At 42.4% G+C, this 23,785-nt stretch overlaps 1 protein-coding gene across 1 annotated transcript in view; it reads left to right on the top strand.

The window, feature by feature from the left end:
• Window positions 1-23,785, top strand: part of LOC126176243 (ATP-dependent translocase ABCB1-like) — a 315,891-nt gene that overhangs the window by 95,311 nt on the left and 196,795 nt on the right. Inside the window, exons 6-8 of the mRNA XM_049923388.1 lie at window positions 3,126-3,226; window positions 19,138-19,434; window positions 23,198-23,393. Coding sequence (XP_049779345.1) covers window positions 3,126-3,226; window positions 19,138-19,434; window positions 23,198-23,393 — 594 coding nt within the window. The remainder of the gene's footprint in view (window positions 1-3,125; window positions 3,227-19,137; window positions 19,435-23,197; window positions 23,394-23,785) is intronic.

Raw genomic sequence — 23,785 nt, forward strand, 5'->3', positions numbered from 1 at the left:
AAGAAATTTCAAGACTGTACATTTGGAACAGAGCATTGTATGATAATGAAACATTAACTGTGGAAAAACCGAAACGCAAGCGAATAGAAGCATTTGAGATGTTGAAGATTAAGTTGACTGACAAGGTAAGGAATGAGGAGGTTTTACGCAGAATCGGCGAGGAACGGAATATGTAGAAAACACTGACATGAAGAAAGGACAATATGATAGGAAATCAGTTGAGACATCAAGGAACATCTTCCATGATACTAGAGGGAGCTACAGAGGGTAAAAAATCTAGAGGGAGACAGAAATTGGAATATATCTAGCGAATAATTGTTGACGTTGGCTGCAAGTGCTACTCTGAATGAAGAGATTGGCGCAGAAGAGGAATTAATGGTGGGCCGCATCAAACCAATCAGCAGACTCATGATTCAAACCACTTCTAGCTCCTAGTGAGTGGAACGGCTAAGCTGGAGTGCGTGTGACATATTGCTTTAAAACACAGTGCCTTCATTACAGTTTCAGCATCCAACAAACACGTGTCTTCATAATAATTTTAAAGATTCTCCTAACAATTTCTTTACTACAGTTATCAAATATCAAAATTTCCGTTACATATTAATTACAGTGATTTCTCACACGGTTGTAATACCACCAAATTTTGAAACTCTTATTCGCAATTGATAAGTATGCTAAAATTTTTATGACTTGGTTATCCAAGCTAGAAACATAACATAAATGATTTTATTTTAACTGAACGGTTTATTGCAATACGCTCAACTAACGAATTACATGCCGTGATCCATGCCTGGAATAACTAGTTCTGTTAGCAACGCTGATAACGTTACTCATCTGAATATTACAATTCGGCACCGTTCTCAGTTTTCGAAACGGATTACTCCCTAGTAACTTCAGACAGCTGCAACCTAGTCGACATGGCTTGTGCTAAGATGCCGTCGACCCTTATTTATGTACAGTAACAAAACACAACGGCGGCACGGAAACATCAATGGTTCAATGGCTCTGAGAACTATGGAACTCAACTGCTGTGGTCATCAGTCCCCTAGAACTTAGAACTACTTAAACCTAACTAACCTAAGGACATCACATACACCCATGCCCGAGGCAGGATTCGAACCTGCGACCGTAGCAACAGCGCGGCTCCGGACTGGAGCGCCTAGAACCGCACGGCCACCGCGGCCGGCACGGAAACATCAACAAGCCGTGCATGGCGCCCAACAAATTCAGGTACCAGCATGCAAGCGTTCTTAAGCATCGGCGCCAATTAGTGCAAAATAACATTAATGTCTTACGGTAGCCGTCACTGTCACCGATTCAGACCTCAGAGACGACTCTGCAACTATTGCAAGCGGCGACCTTCAGGAAGAGCAACGGTAATAGTTAAGACGTCTAGGTTGAAGACCGAATCCAGAAACCACCCCACCGATTTGACCGTTAAGAAGCAGCTGCAACTAGGCAGAGGCCCTCTCAGGAGTACAAGCCGCCGCACATTAAGACGACTTAAGACCCGCAGATTTTCCACTCACCCCACTGCGCAGATGATGTATGATGGCCCACGACATTTCTCGAAGTTAAAGATCACTTCTGACACTTTCCGTTACGGGCCAGAGATATTTGAGCCTTCTATATCCCGTAACATGTCAAGATGGCATTACAGGATGGTTGGTTAGGCAGGAGGTACAAAGAACCTCTCCTCCGGCTGTCGTGGAATCATCGAGGCAGCGGTAACAACAACACATTCATTCCGCAGTATTCAAACAGGTAAAGCAAACGTCTGATGAAATACTGACGGAATTTCGAATGCTATTAGACTGCTTCTGCACAATATTTTAGCGACAAATGAAAATTTATGCCGGACCGGGACTCGAACTTGCATTTCCTGCTTTGCGCCAGTGGTCTCCTTAACCACTCTGGGTATCCGGGCACGCCTCCAGGATCAACTCAAATCTTCATATATCACTGAGTGTCTACGTCCTGCACTCGCGCAACTGCTGTGATTCCCACATATGGAGAGACTTAATTATTATTGTCGCGGCCTGTTTTATTACAGCTGTTTAGCGGTGTACTGCGAAACGTCCTTCAGACATGCATGATGTACCACAGGATATTGACTATATGATACTAATTGACGTCTCACAATAAGAATGTTGTTACCCAAATGCCTCGCATATCAAAACAGTGATTTTATATATATATATATATATATATATATATATATATATATATATATATATATATATATATATATTCCTTGCCCGATTTTCACAATATAACACCCATGTGAATGGCGAAAGCAAGTTCAGGATCTTCAGCGCATGAAATAAAAGTTGTCTTTCAGTGCCGTTCCATTAATAAGAACGTTTCAGTGTTCTTTGAAACGATCTGCAATTTGCAGCTTTCATCAAGAATATGTCGTTCGCACCGAGACAGCTGCTTGCTACAGAGCTAGTGTTTATATGTGGCACCAGGAACGCTTCACAGAGAGCATTCTAGCAGCCGGCCGGAATGGCCGAGCGGTTCTAGGCACTACAGTCTAGAACCGCGCGACCGCTACGGTCGCAGGTTCGAATCCTTCCTCGGTCATGGGTGTGTGTGATGTCAATAGGTTAGTTAGGTTTAAGTAGTTCTAACTTCTAGGGGACTGATGACTTCAGAAGTTAAGTCCCATAGTGCTCAGAGCCATTTCAACCAAGAGCGTTCTAGTAGGCCTTATAACGGAGTAAAGCAAATTTGTGAAACAGAGAGTGACAGTAGTTTTACGTGATCTTATCACATACTTTAGAAGTTTCCATTTTCAAGACCACATTCACTTGCCTCCACCATTTCTTGTGGTAAACCGTCGATGGAACGCTACATGATAATCATGTTTCCAACTCCATCACGCCTTTGATAAAAAGTTACTATTGTTGCCGACGGTAAGAAGAGAAATCTAATCCATTAAGGACAGTACAAATTTTGCAGTTCCGTTCGATTGTGTGGATTAGAATGCAAATCCGAAGATTCTCTTGAGTGTTACAAAGGGAATATAAAAACTAGAAAATCTGTATTCTTTGTCCAGGTTTTTAAACTTTGTGTGACCTGTCGAAGAAGTATACTGTAAGACACGAATTTTGTTTCTGTAGGTTCATCGGATACGTGATCTATTCCTGAAGTCTGCCCTGCAGCAGGATATTGGCTGGTACGATACGCAGCAAACTGGGGAGTTCGCAAGCAGTATGACCGAGTAAGTAAAAGCATCCTCTTTTGACGCCTGTCAGCCTCAAATATTCGGCTCGCCCAAATCATATAACAGTATTTTCGAAGCTTGCTTGGTTGTAGTTTCAATACGAACTAAATGCATGACGCTTTTTGATATGTAGAGTATAGCATTTGCAAATTCCCATAGCTCTCCTGAACAGATCTCATCTATAGACATGGATGTAATTTTGTGCGTAATTCAGGATAGTGTGATAGTAGCCTAATACAAATAGAAAATTTGAGCAGCCCATTTTTCTACGCAATTCTACAATTATATTTCATTAACCCCATTCGTATCGCATCCATAGCGGTCTTGGAGACGGATGTTTACAGTTACTGTTCTCACATTCCTGGAATGGGACGGAAAGAAACATTATTACGTGGTACGAGCCGGCCGAAGTGGCCGTGCGGTTCTAGGCGCTGCAGTCTGGAACCGCGAGACCGCTACGGTCGCAGGTTCGAATCCTGCCTCGGGCATGGATGTCTGTGATGTACTTAGGGTAGTTAGGTTTAACTAGTTCTAAGTTCTAGGGGACTAATGACCTCAGAAGTTGAGTCCCATAGTGCTCAGAGCCATTTGAACCATTTGAACGTGGTACAATTAAACGTTAACAGAGCTCTTAGTGAAATACGGAGCGTCGCTTAACATATACAGGGAGAACGGAACAAAGATCGGGTCAGAATAAAAGTTGAGTCCATCGAAAATGGAACAAAGTCACACCTGTTTTCGACGTGTTGCGTGGGCCATCCAGCTGTTCCTGAACTTGATACCTTACATCATGCTACAATGATTCATCACCGAGAAATTGATGTGAAATTGGAAAACCAGTGAAAGTGATTTGGAAATATTTATAAGTAATGACAAAACATTACTGAGACCGTGTCAGTAGTTTCAAAGACTTTGTTAGCTCGCATTATGATCTCGGACGGATACGTATTCCACGTGACTCTACATTAGCAGATTTCAGCTACCGGCTATTACTGGTTCAAGGCTTGTCACGCTCTAATATGGAACATGCGCAAGCTGCAGACCTGATTAGTGGCCACGCCACTAACGCATTTTAAAATTGTAACACTTAGCCAGCGACCTCGCCCAACAATTACGCAATAAATAGAAGAACCAAATTAATTGTGTGACTAATAGAAAGCAACGATGGAACGTGACTGGTAGTATTCTAACATCGTCAATTATAATAATCACTTGATTTACATAAAATACGTATTGGAGACAACGGATTCTGTGGTAATGGGTGTGATTAATTATTTGCTATACTTGTATCCCAGAACGGAGGCCTTGTGATTATAAACACACGTAGCTAACAAAAAAGAAAATGACATGAATGTTGTGGTGTCATACAGGGCGTATAAGAAACACTTACAAAAAATTAAGAAAGAAAACGACATATGGGTTGTTTCAGGAGAAATAGTTAATATTTTAGGAGCAAACATTTTTTCCTTAGCATATGTCAGCACAAACTGAACTGCAGCTAACATTCGTGAATTGCTTAATTTTACGAAATCAGTAGAACTAAACAATCAAATCTACGAATTAATGTCTAAATTTTCAGTCCATTCAATGGCTGGGTGTGTCACCTCAAAGAAATCTTCTAAATTTCCAGGGTAAGCTCGTCTGCTTCAGCTTGTCACACTATGTGATGAAAAATATCCGGAAACCCCCAAACATACGTACTTCATATTAGGTGCATTGTGCTGCCACCTACTGCCAGGTACACCATATCAGCGACCTCAGTAGTCATTAGACATCTTGAGAGAGCAGAATGGGGCGCTCCGCGGAACTCACGGATTTCGAAGGTGGTCAGATGATTCGATGTCACTTGTGTCATACGTCTGTATGCGAGATTTCCACACTCCTAAACATCCCTAGTTCCACTGTTTCCGATATGATGGGGAAGTAGAAACTTGAAGGGACACGTAGAGCAAAAAAGCGTACAGGCCGACCTCGTTTGTTGACTGACAGAGACCGCCGACAGTTGAAGAGGGTCGTAATGTGTAATAGGCAGACATCTATCCAGATCATCACACTGGAATTCCAAACTGCATCAGGATTCACTACAAGTACTACGACAGTTAGGCAGGATATGCGAAAACTTGGATTTCATGGTCGAGCGGCTGCTCATAACCCACACATCAATCCGGTAAATTCCAAACGACGCCTCGCTTCATGTAAGGAGCGTAAACATTGAACTACTGAACAGTGGAAAATGTTGCGTGGAGTGACGAATCACGGTACACAATATGGCGATCCGATGGCACGGTATGGGTATGGCGAATGCCCGGTGAACGTTGTCTGCCAGCGTGTGTAGTGCCAGCAGTAAAGTTCGGAGGCGGTGGTGTTATGGTGTGGTCGTATTTTTCATGGAGGGGGCTTGCACCCCTTGTTGTTTTGCGTGGCACTATCACAGCACAGGCCTACATTGATGTTTCAAGCGCCTTCTTGCTTTCCACTGTTGAAGAGAAATTTGGGGATGGAGATTGCATCTTTCAACACGATCGAGCATCTGTTCATAATGCATGACCTGTGGCGGTGTGGTTACACGAAAATAACATCCCTGTAATGGACTGGCCTCCATAGAGTCATGACCTGTATCCTATAGAACACCTTTGGAATGTTTTGGAATACCGACTTCGTGCCAGGCCTCATCGAGCGACAACAATACCTCCCCTCAGTGCAGCACTCCGCGAATAATGGGCTGCCAGTCCCCAAGAAACCTTCCAGCACCTTATTGAACGTATGCCTGCGAGAGTGGAAGCTGTTATCAAGGCTAAGGGTGGGCCAACACCATATTGAATTTCACCATTACCGATGGAGGTCGCCACGAACTTGTAAGTCATTTTCAGCCAGGTGTCCTGATACTTTCGATGACATAGTGTACTTTCAGTCTTCACGATATCAGTTAAACTCATAACTCACATCGGTGGACCGACGAAAACCCACATAGTTATGTGGATCCACATTTTCAAGAACACTTCTCTGGAAATGTCGGGTGTGGTATGATACAGAATCAGTTCATTGGGCCTGTTGTGTTACACCGTAGTCTCACAGGGCCAGTTATCCAGACTTTTTCAAAACTAGCTTCCAGCATTTTTACGTGACGTCCCTGTGGCAACAAGAACAGGTATGTCAGCCATTTCCAATTCTTGATTCACTCTTTCTCTGTATCTTCTAGGCCACCAGTTTATCTCTGTTTATGCCATTGCTCAGGAGTGATGCGTTAAGTCCATCCTTGATCTAGTTCACAATTTTTACATCTGTTTATCAGTGATTCTTTCGAATCTCCTCTCCACAGTTCATTATAGAACGGAGTTTACGACCAAAACCATGTATCATCGTTTTACGACCAAAACCACATAAAATCGTTATAGTAGATGAGCCTGAACCCAATTAGGTGGGCAGTAACGGTCAAAAACTCCACAGCACCACAGGGGTTCATTTCTGCTATGTCAAAGAAATTGGCAGATGGTATTATTACAATACGTCTGATGTTAAAAATGTACTTAGATTCTGTCATTTTGTTACGGAAACGTTTGTTTTCAGAGAATTTAAGAGCAACATTTGGCCTGGGTGCATTTTCAAAAATATCGACAAAGTTTACCGAACTTTCTAGAAGCCACTCGGTTTATCGTTCAAAAAAATTGGCTGCCTCTAACGATTACCAAAATACTGTTTCCAGATTTTAGCGATGTCACCAGTAATTCCAGAAATAAAAAGAACGTTTCAGCAATTATTACTCTCCAATGTTGAGAACTACTATTTGCTTGTTACGTTCTTGTCCCTCGACTCACATCTCACAGCTTCGCAAAGAAATTGAGAGTTATAAAATCTAAAGAAGCTCCGGCCTAATTTTTAGTTATTAATTGGTCACAACAGGATACGATGCAGATTATCGCGATCAAAACCATTCGCATTAATCACATGAGCTATGAATATTGGATTGAGGAGGAGGAGGATATTAGTGTTTAACGTCCCGTCGACAACGAGGTCATTAGAGACGGAGCGCAAGCTCGGGGGAGGGAAGGATAGGGAAAGAAATCGGCCGTGCCCTTTCAAAGGAACCATCCCGGCATTTGCCTGAAGCGATTTAGGGAAATCACGGAAAACCTAAATCAGGATGGCCGGAGACGGGATTGAACCGTCGTCCTCCCGAATGCGAGTCCAGTGTGCTAACCACTGCGCCACCTCGCTCGGTATTAGATTGACATGGTACCCGCGTTCTAGGGATGCCGGCGCGGTAGGTCAGCGTATTTGGTCAGGGAATTGGCTGGTCTCAATAATGAAAAAACTGAGTGAAGGGATCAACAACGAACTTCAACGGATGTCATGTGACGTCGGCTAGGACCAAATACAACGAACAATAACGAACAAAACGCAAAAGAAAAAGGGGAGGGAAACGTCTTTGATTAGTAATGAAAAAATACTCGCTCCTGGGTTCGAAACCCGCAACCGTATAAATTTTAATTAATAATCAACATGCGCTGCCGAAGACTTCCGGCATAAGTCACCCTCATTCTGCCAACGGCCTTGTCAAAGAGGGCGGAGGAGAGGACAGAGGTTCAGGGCACTCTCTTCACCTTGGAGTGTGAAACTTCCCCTAAAGGCGGAAGAATCAGCAATGATCAACTGCATGATGATGCAAAAAGCAATGGAAACCACAGCATTAAAGACACATAGCGAGTATCCACAGGTCACTGAAAAAGTGTCACAATGATCTCTGCATTGTCAAAAGATCCCTGGATAGTTCCCCATTCGGATCTCCAGGAGGGGACTGAGAGGGTGCAGGTGACCATGAGAAAACGATTGAATAATCAGTTGAAGGATAACGTTCTACGAATCGGGCCGTGGAATGTCAGAAGCTTTAATGCGGTAGGCAAGCTAGAACATCGGCAAAGGGAAATGCAAAGGCTCATTCTAGATACAGTAGGGATCAGTGAAGGTAAAAAGAAAGAAAACAAGGAATTTTGATCAGGGGAGTATGATGTAGTATCAACAGCGGCAGGAAATGGTGCAACGGGAGTAGGATTCGTTATGAAAGGAAAGTTAGGCTAAAAGGTGTTTTACAGTGAACATCTCAATGCTAGGGACGTTCTCGTCAGAATCGACAGCAAATCAACACCAAAAGCGATAGCTCAGGTATACATGCCGAAGTCGTAAGCTGAAGATGAAAAGATAGAGAAACTATACGAGGATAGAGAAAGGATAAAACAGTACGTAGATGGAGATGAAAATCTAATAGTCGTAGGGAACTGAAATGCAGTTGTAGGGGAAAGAGTAGAAGAATAGGGTCAGAGGAGAACATTGACTTCGGGCAAGGCATGAGAGAGGACTAAGTCTAATTGAGTTTTGTAAAATATTTCAGCTAGTAATAGCAAGTACTCTGTTCAAGAATCACAAGAGGAGGAAAAGGCAGGGAGATTTGGGAAGATTTTAGTTAGATAACATCATGATCAGGCAGAGATTCCGAAATGAGATGCTGGATTATAAAGCATACTCAGGAGGAGATATAGACTCAGATCACCATTTCGCAATAGTAAAGATTAGACTGAAGGTTGAGAGATTAGGCAGTAAGAATCAGTGAGCTAAGAAATGGGGTGCGGAAGTACTCAGGAGTGAAGAGATACCTTGAAGTTCTCTAAGGCTATAGATACTGCGGTAGGGAATACTTCAGCAGCCAATTAAGTTGAAGATGAATGGACGTCTCTGAAAACGTAAATTATAGAAGCTGGCAAGAGAAACAGGGGAATAAAGAAGGTAACTGTGGAGGAACAATACGTAACAGAAGAACTACTTCAGATGATTGCTGAAAGTAAGAATTACAAAAATGTTTAGCGAAATTCAGGAATGCAGATATACAAGTCACTTGGAAATCAAATAAACGGGAAGTGCAAGGAAGCTAAGGAGAAATGGCTGCGTGTAAAATGTGAAAAAATCTAAAAATAAATGATTGTCGGAAGGACTGACTCAGTATATTGGAAAGTCAAAACTACCATGACATGAAAAGCAAGAGTGGTAACATTAAGACTGCAAGAGGAATTCCACTATCAAATGCAGAGGAGAGAGTGGATAGGTGGAAAGAGTACATTGAAGGTCTTTGGGATTATGAAGACTTGTCTGATGATGGAATAGGAGAAGAACCAGAAGCCAGTGTAGAAGAGATAGTCTATCTAGTATTAGAATCAGAATTTAAAATAGCTTTGGCACATTTGAGGTTAGATAAGATAGAAGGGGTAGAGAATTTCTAAAATTATTGGGAGAAGTGGCAACTCAGCGACTGTTCACGTAAGTGTGTAGAAGAGGAGGTCTTGGGTTATACTATCTGACTTTCGGACAAATATCACCTTCAAAATTCCGAAGACTCTAAGAGCTGATAAGTGCGAGAATTATCACACAATCAGCTTAGCAGCTCATGAATCCAAGTTGCTGACAAGAATAATTTATAGAAGGATGGAGAAGACAATTGAGGATGTGCTAGATAACGATCAGTTCGGCTCTAGAAAAGGTAAGGGCACCAGAGAGGCAATTCTGACGTTGCAGTTGATAAGGAAAGCAAGGATGAAGGAAAATCAAGACACGTTCATATGATTTGTCGACCCGGAAAAAGTGTTCGACAATGTAAAATGCTGCAAGATGTTCAAAATTCTGAGAAAAACGGGATCAAGGTTTAGGGAGAGACGGATGATATACAATATGTACAACAGCCAAGAGGGAACAGAAGCGCTCGGATTAAAAACAGTGTATGCCAGGGGGTGTAGTCTTGCCCCCTCCCCCCCCCCCCTACTGTTCAGTCTGTACATTGAAGAAGCAATCATGGAAATAAAAGAAAGGTTCAGGAGTGGAATTGAAATTTAAGATGAAAGGATATCAATGATACGATTCGTTTATGACATTGCTATCCTAAGTGAAAGTGGAGAAGAGTTATATGATATGCTGAAGGGAATGAACAATCTAATAAGTACAGAATTTGGATTGGGAGTAAATCAAAGAAAGACGAAAGTAATGGAAAGTAGCAGAAACGAGAACAGCGAAAAACTTAACATCAGGATTGATGGACACGAGGCAGATGAAGTTAAGGAATTCTGCTACCCAGGCAGCAAAGTTACCAATGCTGGACGGAGCAAGAAGTTCATCAAAAGCAGACTATCCCCTGTAAAAAGGGCGTTTCTGGCAAGAGATGTTTACTTGCATGAAACATAGGCCTTAAAGTGAGGAAAAAATTTCTGCGAATGTACGTTTGGAGTACAGTATTGTATGGTAGTAAAAGTTGACTGTGGGAAAACCGGAAAAGAAGTCAATCGAAGCATTTGAGATGTGGTGCTACAGGCGAATGTGAAAATTAGGTGGACTGATAAGGTAGGAATGAAGAGTTTCTTAGCAGAATCGGATAGGAAAGGAATATGTGGAAAACACTGACAAGGAGGAGGGACTAGATGATAGGACATTCGTTAATACATCAGGGAATGAATTATGTGGTACTGGGGGGAGCTGTAAATGGCAAAAATTGTAGGGGAACACAGAGATTGGAATATATCCAGCTAATACTTGAGGAAGTAGGTTGTAAGTGCTACTCTGAGATGAAGAGATCGGCGCAGTAGAGGAATTCTTTGCGGGCCGCGTCAGACCAGTCAGAAGACTGCCGAACTAAAAAAAAAAAAAATGGCACTCTTCGTCAAACGGTTAATGAAGGTCTAACTTGTCAAGAGTTCGAGGAGGCAGATACTAAGATTGTTTACCATGTTTGTGAAATAAGTTAACGAGGTCGAGTATCTGTTCAGTAGTCAAAACCGATGTTTTAATTATAATGCTTGTGACTATGGAATTTTTAAAAAGTTAGATGGATGTTAGCGTTAGTAATTCCCGCCGTTACATTGATGCTTCACTTCTGTATGAACAATCGGTTTGCTGTAGCAAAACTTTTACCTATTTTTCATGCTATTACCATCGGCGATTACAAACCCGCACTCTAGTACAAGTTAAAATAAATAAATAAATAAAAAGATTGACAATGCTGAAAAATTCTACACACTACCAAAAGGTAGTGAGACGCTAAGAAGGTACTGAACGTGTGGTGTCACCGCCAGACAACACACTTGCTAGGTGGTAGCCTTTAAATCGGCCGCGGTCCGTTAGTATACGTCGGACCCGCGTGTCGCCACTATCAGTGATTGCAGACCGAGCGGCGCCACACGGCAGGTAAGGTCTAGAGAGACTCCCTAGCACTCGCCCCAGTTGTACAGCCGACTTCGCTAGCGTTGGTTTACTGGCTACATACGCTCTCATTTGCAGAGATGACAGTTTAGCATAGCCTTCATTTGCTACGACCTAGCAAGGCGCCATATTCAGTTACTATTCTGAACAGATAATATTGTGAATCATGTACCGTCAAGAGCGACGTTCATCATTAATGGATTAAAGTTAAGTATCAAACTAATTACGTCCGCTTTCTGAATTCTAATTCCTTGTCATGTTCCAGACCTCACGTCAGTATAGTTCTTCCCTCCTCACGCCAGCCTGCGTGAGCTAAAACGCGTGCATTTCGGCCTCCACAAGTAACACGGTGTTGGCTCTTCTGCCAACACAACAGAACGTCTCAGAAGAATTCACTTGCAGATTATTCGACAAAAAACCTTAATCATGTCGATTTGTTAGATTAAACATTTATACACAAACATATAAAACGAAAAGTGAAAATTGTTCTACAACTCTAAATTTTGATTTATCTAATTTTGACGACTGCAAGCTACCGACGTGTAAAATAGGACTGGAATAGCGTTTATTGAAAACAAAATATATTTCGTATATATGGAGCAACGCTCATACGAAAAATCTAACGGATCTAGACATAAAAAATTTTTGATGGTGTGACAATAAGAGACATTACGATTTTTCGTGATTCTCGGGTAGCAAGCATGCACGAAAAGTATAGCTGACATGAATCTCACTGTAAGATTATTGTAAAGAAATGGATGATTTTTGAGTAATTCTATTTGTTTTCAAGACACTGAAAATATTGGTAGTGACCTGTAGAGTGATTTTGGTGATGATGATAATATTTATGAGTCCGACAGTGATTGAAAAGTTTGTATTTTTCCATTAAATAAATTCTTTTTTAACTTTATCCCACTTTATTTTTGTGTGATTCATTTAGGAAATTCATCACTACGATGGTTTCGAGAAAGCGCTTCATTAGTCATATCAGAATTTGAAGGCTGGTGCTTATTCAATGCCGTTCCACATGGATTTTCATAAGCCTCAGTGCGACCTTGTAATGAATTCGAGTATTGGAAAGTTGTCTGATTAGTAAGATGGTGCACTAAATTTGTGCGATAGAAATTTTTTCTGCCTCTGTGCAATGCTGGCGCAATGCTTTGTTACCGATCGGTAAAATTTTTAACGTTTACATAGCGGTCTCAGAATGTAAGGTGCTCATATTTTCTTCTGAAAAATGATTTTCGGCCGTTAACTGATTCAAATTTACTAGTAAAGCATATTTTCAGAGGGTTTACAACGATTTTGTTTCATTTTTTTTTCAAATGGTGCCCCAGTTTTTCACTACAGGCGACTTAAAAACATGTTTCTGATATCTTAAACCAATAATTCAACTAGATTCCAAAAATCAGACACATTGCTGTGGTACAGTTCGGTAAAATTGGTTGTAATTTTTGAAAATGCGGTCAGACGTGAAGCGAAAACATCTGAGATTAATATTATTTGGTTTACGGTCATCGAATCTATCGATTTCAAATGGTTTCAGCGGATTGCTATAATTCAAAAATTTTGGTCGTGGATCCTCCTACTGTTAGATTTCACTCCAGCATCTGCAAAAAGATGTCGCATGCAAGTTTCATCAGCTTTTCGCCATCACATATCGTTTCTTACAGAAAACATGTTAAATTCGTGGCTTGTTACTGCAGCCCAAAATATCTAACGCACTGATAATTGCTGACACTAAAAGCAGCCGTGTGAGTACAAGAAACGCAACAGACTGTTTTTGGTTCCGGTAAGTTGAGATGAGTAGGTATCAAGAAAGGAAATCTAGTGAATGACGACTTTATGGTTGTATCATAACGAAGGTCTCTCCTCACACCAAGAACTGTTGAAGAGGAGGCCGGCCGAGGTGGCCGAGCGGTTCTAGGCGCTACAGTCTGGAACCGGGCGACCGCTGCGGTCGCAGGTTCGAATCCTGCCTCGGGCATGGCTGTGTGCGATGTCCTTAGGTTAGTTAGGCTTAAGTAGTTCTAAGTTCTAGGGGACTGATGACCTCAGAATTCAAGTCCCATAGTGCTCAGAGCCATTTGAACCATTTGTTGTAGAGGATGAGGAATAAAGTGCTGTTTATCTTTGAAACAATCGCTTTTGTTTAACTCTACCATAACCGGTTTCTGCCTGCAATAGCCTTCTTTAGGAGCGATGTGCGGCAATCGCTTAACAAATGTTCATACATTGTCAACTCATGTTCATTTGTTAACAAGTGCCACCAACAAGATCTGAAGATGACCATTATAGGCCGAAACGGTTATTATGCCGGCCGGTGTGGCCATGCGGTTAAAGGCGCTTCAGTCTGGAACCGCGTGACCGCTACGGTCGCAGGTTCGAATCCTGCCACGGGCATGGTTGTGTGTGATGTCCTTAGGTTAGTTAGGTGTAATTCGTTCTAAGTTCTAGGCGACTGATGACCTCAGAAGTAAAGTCGCATAGTGCTCAGAGCCATTTGAACCATTTGAACGGTTATTATTGTGTCACAGAAAATGATCGTATCAAAAGTAAATCAAAATCCAGTCGTACATTGTCTCCTTAAACAGAAAGCCATTTTATCCAAAAAGGACGACAAATGTGGTAAAACCTTACGACAGTCCTTGAGTCCTAGAATTTGTAAAATTGTGGAAGTAACTATGAAGGAACACTGCTAGATATTTATTATGTTCCTTCCTCGTCGGAAGATTTATGGAGTGTGCAAAATCAGGCCTCAAATAAAGAGGCTAAAATTTCACGAACATAGTAGAATTTTCAATTGGCGGCAGCAGATAAATCTGCTTAGGAGTAGTTTGCTCGGTGTTACATAGCTGTTTCTGAAATTTGTAACACTTCCACTTAGACTAGTTTGCACGTACACTGACCAGTCAAGACGTTATGACCATTGCACATCGCGAGACTGACGGCCACCTTGTTGCGCGACGGACACGTGAGGAACGTATATGGATGAAAGAGAGACTAATCGGAAACCATTATTGTGACGATACGGGTTACAAAATGGGGAAACCCATAGGCGTTAGCGACAGTGATAAAGGATACATGGTTATGACCATGGTCTGTGGAGGAGTATCTTGGAAACAGTGAAGCTACTCCGTTTTTCTCGTCCTGTCGTCGTGAGCATCTATCGGATGTGGTCAGGACGATGAAACCACAGATAGGCGACAAGGTGTTGGATGTTCACGCCTCATCACTGAATATGGAGTTCGGATGTTTTATCTCTCTGCAAAGTAGGCTATGTGGTGATTTGTGGCAGATCTACACGCTTCCGTCTCCGAGCAATGTTACAGTTTGAGTAAAGTTGAACAACGTTAATCTAATGCCAAGTCCGCGCCACAGAAAGTGTCAGTTATAGGGCATTCTCACACATAAATTCATTTGTTCAGATCATAAAACAATTTGGTCATGGACAAGGAAGTACTTATACTCCAAATATGTATAATTATGACGAGGAAGGCCAATGATCTCCTCATTGCGCCTGTACACCAGGTCCGAAATGCCTCGTGTAATGGTGATAATGGGCAACGGGTATTGCATTAGTGGTGTGTGGATAAGTTGAGAAGCCGGCCGATGTGTCCGACCGGTGCTAGGCGCTTCGGTCTGCAACCGCGCGACCGCTACGGTCTTGGGTTGGAATCCTGTCTCGGGCATGGATGTGTGTGATGTCCTTAGGTTAGTTAGGTTTAAGTAGTTCTACGTTCTAGGGGACTGATGACCTCAGATCTTAAGTCCCATAGTGCTCAGAGCCATTCGAACCATTTTTAAGTTGAGAATTTGGGGCTGACGGGAGTCGTTCTAGGGTAGTCCGTGCGACTTCGATGACCACAGTGTCCAGATGGCACAGTGGTCAGCGCATCGCCCTAGTTAGCATAAGACCTGGGTTCGAATCCTGGCTCAGTACAAATTTTCGACTTTCCTCATTGCTTTAAAGCAATACCACCTAGTAGCCAACGTCTAATTCCTCTGTGTCTTGAGAAGTTGGATGTGAAAGGAGGCATGCTAGGTTGTCACCAATGTGCAAAGGGCGTACTATCAGCACGTCTATCTAGTAAACAAGAGACCTGGATTTGAATCCTAGTCCCACATAACTTTTCAACTTTCCCCATTGATATTAATGAATTACCGCTGGCAGCTAATCTCTTTAATTCATTTTTGTCTTGAAGGAAGAAATTGGCTGTCATTGTCATAACAAGCCCTGTCACCATCAACTTTCATTTTCCACGCACACTGGCACATGTTTCCAGGTACAAAACATCGTTCGTTTACTTGGTTCATGTCTCATTTCACTCACCATTCGAGCACCACAGCTCCCCTGGCCATATTATATTAGCAGTCTCATCTGCAACTGCGACACTGGATCACGAATTTCGGAATCCTGAAGAAGATACTTGTTTCCATTTTTTAATTTTTGGGTTGTGAATGTAATTTTCATCACCAGTAGTGGGCTGGCAAGGGGAGCAGGTTTTATTGCGTAAGGTTCCTAATAACCAGTCCTTGCGCCAAAGTGTTGAATTAAAATACAAAGCTGTCGTCAGTGTCTTATGAAGCGAGGGCATGTAACATTGTCGATGGTAACCTGACCATCGTATGGCACTACATCCCGGAAATGCCTACAGAAAAATTAAATAACTGATAAGACAGTACACGCGTGTTCTGTTGTAAAGCTAGCAGCTCAGCCAGCGACAGATAAGAGAACGTGTTTTCACAACAAGGGGTGAGGGGGGGGGGGGGATACCAAACCAGACGAGCTCTGCTGCTTTGTCAGTAGATGGTGGCACCTGTCACCCGTGATGATTGGCGAAGCTCAAAGTATGAGAAATTCGGCTCTTGCTCAGCTAGCTATAGACACAGATCACATGGTAAGAAAATCTCGACGATCTGAATGAACCTGGGGAGATTAGCCCCAATGACTGAACTAAATGAATAAAGAAAATATGAAGAAAAGAAAACTCTAAATAAATACTGAACGGAAACACAGCCATCAATCAAATGGCTTTAAAGACAAAAATTAGGCAAGTTCGTGAGTGAAGACGCCCCTTTGCTACGAGGTATAGTTAACGAGTTATTGAGTATTACAGTCATACAACTATATCTGGCTCTACGTACTAATGTTGCTGCTACTTCCACTACTTCGAGTTTTATTTACTAGAAAATTCACTTCTTCATGCTCAGAATATACATTCTAGCCACTACTTTGAATATAAACTGATCTTTAGAAATTATAAACTCACAAACACCTTCAGTGATTCATATAAAAAGGATCGGTCTCATGAGTGCTTTATCGAACTGTTCTAACGAATTTCTGTGAAGATTGTGTACTTCAAATTAGTGGTTAGTATGTATACTCTGTACATGAAAAAGTGAATTTTCTAGTAAACAGAACTTGAAGTAGTGAAAGTAGCAGCAACATTAGTAAGTAGAGATAGTTAGAGATGTATGACTGTAATTGGTTTAATTGTTTAAGATTTACTGGTGATATAAAGACTCAAATAGCTTCTGTACAAACAGAAACACTATTTGTGAGAAAACCATTAAAGCTACACGAAGACTACGGTCGGCCCTGAAAATCTGATGAAATTCGTGTCCACATTTATGTATAAATTGTATCTACGTTATTAGGTTTGTAGTTTATTTATGCTTTCGGAAGACAGGATTACATGAGCTTGACACGTATCAGTGCGGGGATATAAGTAACGGCGGCCATTTTCACATGGGGACTTGCACTTCAGCAGGCAGTTGGAGTGAAGATCGGGACCAAATAGAAAGTGTGTATGGCTGGACGTCGCCTCGTGTGTGCACCAGAAATATTTTTTAACTATATGGCAATGGACTTGTAAAACTTTCGTGTGTGATGATCGTGAGGAACTCGGAAACATTTTTATCTCGTGTAAACGTAGAAAAATTCGCACTACGTGACCTCGTTTGTTACGACTTCTAAATGTTTTGTATGTGTCGACTGGAAAGGCTTTGAAACATTTTTCAGCTTGAGGCCCTGAATAAATTTGCATTAGGCAAATTAGTCTAAATTTCCGTGAACTGCTCTGCATTTAAATTTAATTGTGGTCCACAGTTAAAATATCGTTAGTTTGCGGTCACGGAACATTAACTCCCAAGTTGCTGAAGCACATTAAACAATTTTTGTAAATTTTCTAAAGGTTAAGCGAGTCCATAATGCTGGTCAAATTAGTTAGATTCTTGCAGCGACAAATATTATATTAATGTAAATGTATTGTGGAAAGTGTGAAAAGATATATCGTTTGTTTTTTCTGCAATAAACTCATTTGCAAAAAAGATTAAATTGGTGTGGACAGTGAACATAAATACTGCAAAATTAGTAAACTTGTAACTGATTTCATTTTTCGTTAATGCGACGGATGCGTTGGTTGGACCCTCGACAATGCATAACCAATATTTTAAAATTCAAGCAAAAATATGGAGGCCCTATGAATAGTGTTATTTAACTTTTATTCGTGCTGATGCACGTGAGGACTCAAGAGATGAAGCAACAATGGTTATCTTTAGTCATTTATTTTTCTGATATGCAGCAGCAAGAAGAGTAGTGTGAACACTCATTACTATTTTACATTCACAAATATTACCCTACTACGTCGCCGTGGGTACGTTAGTCTCAGCTGCTCACTTTGTGCTGTTCGCGAGGAGCAGGCTATGTGCTGGCACTGGGTTTCACTTGCTCCCTTCTCATCTTCACACAACATAAACATAACACTAGACTATACACACACCCATTACACTCAACTGCGCTGTAGAAATACACATGCGAGACAAACTGCAACAAATGGGGTCTATGTGCACAGAGGAAGGACATCTTGTCTCACAGGCAGCTTAACCATCCAGGAGATGGCCCAGCTAACAACGACATCTGCAGGAGACAACACTAACGTGTTCCCACGTTGGCCCGAAGACATTGTCATAGATGGGAGCAGAGTCATTGAGTCTGAACCCTGGATCATTGGAAACCTGTCATCTGATCTAATGAATCATGTTTCTTGATACACCACATCGACTGTCGCACCCTGGTACGCCATTGTTCGGGCAAACGATAGCTCAAAACAAACTCTGCGCGACACGTGATGGCTAATGGGTGCAGTGTTACATGGGGAGCGGGGTGTGGCGTTCACGTGGGCTTCCATGGGACCTGTGACAGTGCTCGAAGGCACCGTAACAGCTGAGGATTGCTTGAACGTTATTCCGCATCACTTCCATCCTCTGATAGTTGATGTGTTCCCGGATGTCGATGGCACCTTCCAGCAATCTAACTGTCCTTGTCAGAAGTTCAGACACCTGCTACAGAGATTTTAGGAGGGTGATAGCGTATTCAGGATGACGTCGTTGCCATCAAAGTCTCTGACTGAACACAACTGAAATGCTACCGGGCGCCTGCTCTGAGCCCGCAAACCATTTTCCCCCTGTTCTTAGACATCTGACGCCACACACTTCCAAAAAACTAACACGGATTTGTCTAATCGCCGCTGAATCGCTGGTGTGTTGAGCTCCAAAGTTGGAGAAACACGCAATTAGGCACGTTTAGGCTTATCGGTATGTATTGACACATTTCAGCCCATTTACGTAATGTTTTGTAAGCACTATGACTACGAGCCCAACGATGCCGGCAGGGACCTGACTAAACTGGAGGACGGCATCGGGGAGAAGGTGGCCATGTTCGTGATGTACCTGGTGAACGTGATCGGCGACGTGCTGATGGCACTGGCTCGTGGCTGGGAGCTGGCGCTGGTGTGCCTCGTATGCTTCCCCCTGACCGTCGCCTCGATCGTCACCACCGAGGTGCTGTCGTCGCGTCTCGTCCAGAAGGAGCTCCTCGCTTACGGAAAGGCTGGAGCCATCGCAGAAGAGGTGCTCAGCGCCATCCGCACCGTCATCGCCTTCGGCGGACAGGACAAGGAGGACAAGAGGTAAGACACACACTGCCTGCCCAGACAGCACTCATGGAACAGTGACAGTAGATGGGCGTATGCTACCCGTTATTCCCCTGCTGCATATTCAATATCGCGGTGACGAACAGAACGTCATTATTATCGACGAGGTCTTAAACTCCGTCATTTCCTTCCCTCCTTTTCCTATTCATTGAAAGTTGCAAGTCGTTAAATATTGTGAAAATGCACATTCGATTATATGATTGATTTGCGAAGTGATTTTGAAATTTGGTGTGAAAAGCGTCATGAACGAATGGTCCGACAACCCATACCCGAAAGAAATACTTTAGATATCCTAGTTACGAAGAGAACTGATCTTTCCCACAGTGCCATCAATGAGAAGGGAGTTAACGACAGGAACGAACGAAAACATTTATCAATTAATCTAGGAAAATATTTACATTATGGTTAATCCGATAGCCCATAACAAGTTACTTAAGAAACGAAACGTGAACAGTTGTGAAATGTGGTTAAAGCCCGTCCGCGCCCTGAAGAAGTACGTTCCAAGTATATCGGGGATTTGCGTGAGACACCATGAGTATCTAAAAATGTTTCAAAACGCCAGACGTAAAAACGGGATTTTCCGGTGCTCATACCACGGGTTCTATTGGTGGTAGAAAGATAGGGTCAAGTGCTTTGGATAGCTTCTGTGCTAGGGACCATTTATGTACTCAACAGGAGGATCGTCTTATTGTCAATATCCTACAGTACAGTGTCAAAGTATGAACATTACACACATCCTCCTGCTTAGACAGATGGAGAATTTTTTAAAGTTTAATGTGATCAGATTTATGGTGACACCATTAGTTCATGGACGGTTCCTCGTAAAGCTTTGGAAAAATAATTTTTACTGTAATTTCACCGTCACCAGAGGACCAAAACCCAGCCGACTATTCCAAGACACAGCAAATGAATAATTTTTACGACGTGTTCCCAAGATCCCGAACTCGAACAACCTTGAAAAGTGTCTTCATCTTTTTATCCGTTTCCGAGATACAGAGGGTCAAAGTTATCCTTCCGGAGTGAGGCGGAAACGTAGTTTATAAAGTGACATAGCGCGAAGAAATATGCTGTAAAGTGTCTTCTTTGTCATCATGTTGTAGTACTGAAGCATATGCAGAATTTTTTTGCACGTAAAATCTGGTCTGAGGTATAAATTTAGTTTTGAATTATTTCAGTTTCACATTAGTAAAGTACTTACATTTTACTGACCAACACGTTTCTTTTCATATGAGTTGCATTCTCTGGTGTAGCAGGGAAAAGAAGGAAACCAGCGAAAACACACTCCTATCGTAAAACAAAAAATGCGGAATATTTACCAGTAAATTGAAAAGACTATGATTGAAAAGTGGGGTACCAGTTACCTCATTCCACGTTCCTCAGTACCTTTAAAAATTTCCCAAAAATTTTGTCATGCGGTCATATTCCCGTTTTGTATGCCTAGGGAGAGGGAGACAGTGATCATATTCTCGTTTTTTATGCCTAGAGAGAGGGAGACAGTGATCATATTCCCTTTTAGTTTTTTGTGCTGGGAGAGAAGGAGACAGTGGCAATGGCAAAGAGACGGGAAAGTAATAAATAATGGAAGACAGTAGACAGTGGTTAAGAGAAGAAGGGGACAATGGCATTGTCAGAGAAAGAGAGGGACACAGTGGTAGTGGAACATAGTTGACAGTGACAGAACAATGTTTGGAAACAGAGTGAGGGAGACAGTGCCAGAAGGCGAGGAATAAAGAGAAAGGGAAAGAGAAATGGGTGACAGGTAGTGATAATGAGAGACATAGTATATGACAGTGAGAAAGAGGAAGAGAGAGATAGGGACAATGAGAAGAGGCAGCAGCAGTAGGGAGGAAGGAATGAGATGTTAACAGTAACAGAGAGCAAAACGGAGACAGTGACAATGAGAGGAGATTGTAGTAGTAGGACGGAACGAAGAGGACTGTGGCTGTAACGCAGGAGATAATTACAAAAAAATGTGTGCGAAATCTTATGGGACTTAACTGCTAAGGTCATCAGTCCCTAAGCTTACACACTACTTAACCTAAATTATCCTAAGAACAAACACACACACCCATGCCCGAGGGAGGACTCGAACCTCCGCCGGGACCAGTCCATGACTGCAGCGCCCTAGACCGCTCGACAGATAATTACAGGGAGCCACAAAGAGATAAAGGCAATAAACTGAATGAGTGAGTGAGAAAGGGCAGCTGGAAGTGGATGGGTATAAGCGACTTACAGCGATGGACTAATGGGTCTGAGTGAATTACAGTTAGGGGTTTGTGGTAGTTTGAGATGAGTTACATGTGAAACAAAGCACGAATATGTTCGCATGCAAATTTCTTTGGGAAAATTTTTAAAGGTACTGTGGAAGATAGCATTAGGCAGCTGGTACCCCACTTTCCAAAGCAGGAATATATTAAAATTTTTTTGTGCTTTGATAGGAGCATTTTTACGCTAGTTAATAAATGACTGAAAATAGCCAGCCTAATTTAAACATTATCACTATCCTTGTCATGTTTATTCAACCAAGGATCATGTCACTGTGATATAGGATTTATCAAGGTACAATTTTACAAATCGGTAGCTCAAAATATACAAGACCGAAAATACATGACATGCTTTACGAGAACAAAATATGTGGTTTAGGAGGATAAAACAGGTGGTCAGCCGTGTTCCTGATTGAGGAAACATCCCGGGTTTTGCCTTAGCCGCTTATGGATTGTGAGAATAAGAAAAAACGTACAAGGGTGTGTAGAGAGTCATTCAGACAGTCATTTCTTCCTGGCTCTACGTACTCATGGAACAGTAAAAACGCGAGAATATTCATATGATGTGCCCTGTGCCTTGCTCTGCACAGTGGCTTGTGGTTATGTATGTAGATGACGTTCGATAACTATTCAAAGAAACAACTCTTTAAAAAAAACTCCTCCCGAACAGGCTATGAAGGCCCAACGCTACCGACCGGCCGCCGTGCCATCCTCAGCCCATAAGCAGCACTGGATGCGGAGATGGATGAGCATCTGGTCAACACACCGCTCTCCTAGCCATATGTCAGTTTACGAGACCGGAGCCGCTACTTCTCAGTCAAGTAGCTCCCCAGTTTGCCTCACAAGGGCTGAGTGCACCCCGCTTGCCAACGGCACTCGGCAGACCGGATGGTCACCCATCCAAGAAACAACTCTTTAAGAATATAATTTACTTCAGCTTTCTAAAACACGCTTGTAAGCCAAAGAGTTAGATAGCTGTCGTCTTTAAGAGAGAGCGATTCTGTAACCTTGGAATATTTCGGGCATTTAAGGTGATTTGTATGTCGTTAGAACTTGGTTCTAGCCGCAGCGTGGATGGCGATTTGAGGGTGGGCAGCATACGTGATATTAGCTGATTTAATTTGAGCAATCACCAAGACGCCAACTCAAAATTCGGTTCTGTGGTGCAAAGTTTTCACTGTCTCGCCAAAGCCCTCCTTCCCTCCAATACAATTTGCTAGGATTTTAATAATAGCTTGATGGTAGTCTTTATTGCACATTCTTCGAACACTCTGCCGTTGCTTCCAGGAAGTCACAAACAGAGCAATGTATGAAAAGAAAGGAGGCAACGTTAGCGTCGACTGTAGAGTGGCTTAATGTTCCTCCTACCCTTCACATATACCGTCCGAGTTGTACACACAGAACGACGAAACCAACGTGACCTTCAACTGAAAATGTAAATCTAAGCAAAATCAAGTTTCATGTCTTTTCGGCAGGTACAACAAGAAACTGATGGTGGGGATGAAACTTAGTGTGAGGCGAAACCTGATCAACGGGCTCGGCAACGGCTTCCAGTGGTTCTGCGCCTTCGGCAGTTACGGGCTCGCCTTCTGGTACGGCGTGGGGCTCATCCTCAGGGACAGGGACTACCCAGAGAGCGAGAGGCGGTACGATGCCGCCACCATGCTCACGGTGCGTACCCGAACGCCGATGTGCGTTGAATGTTGGCTGTTACACTGCAGTTTTCAATGTTTATTTTTTATTTTTAAAACTCAGTTATTTCGTTACTAGCTACTGCAGGCTTATTGTAGAGATGCAGTTCTATACATAGTGTCGATTCTGAACAGCTAGGTAATATTTGGGCCAGTGTGTGAGCTATTCAGAAAACACTCATAGAGTCTCAGCTGAGCCAGCCAATCAGCTGACAACCCGCCAAGCTGAGAATGCTGGAGCATAAGTTTTAAGGAGGCACTCTGGTTTTCTGCTGTGCTGAGTGTCAGTCATGTTTCGGAGTCTGATGCCGCTGATTGCTGTTTTGCTGTATCGTGAGATGGTGATGTGTATGAAACAGGAACATGTTGCAG

Source organism: Schistocerca cancellata, chromosome 3, assembly GCF_023864275.1.
Source record: "Schistocerca cancellata isolate TAMUIC-IGC-003103 chromosome 3, iqSchCanc2.1, whole genome shotgun sequence".
NCBI classification, from domain to species: domain Eukaryota; kingdom Metazoa; phylum Arthropoda; class Insecta; order Orthoptera; family Acrididae; genus Schistocerca; species Schistocerca cancellata.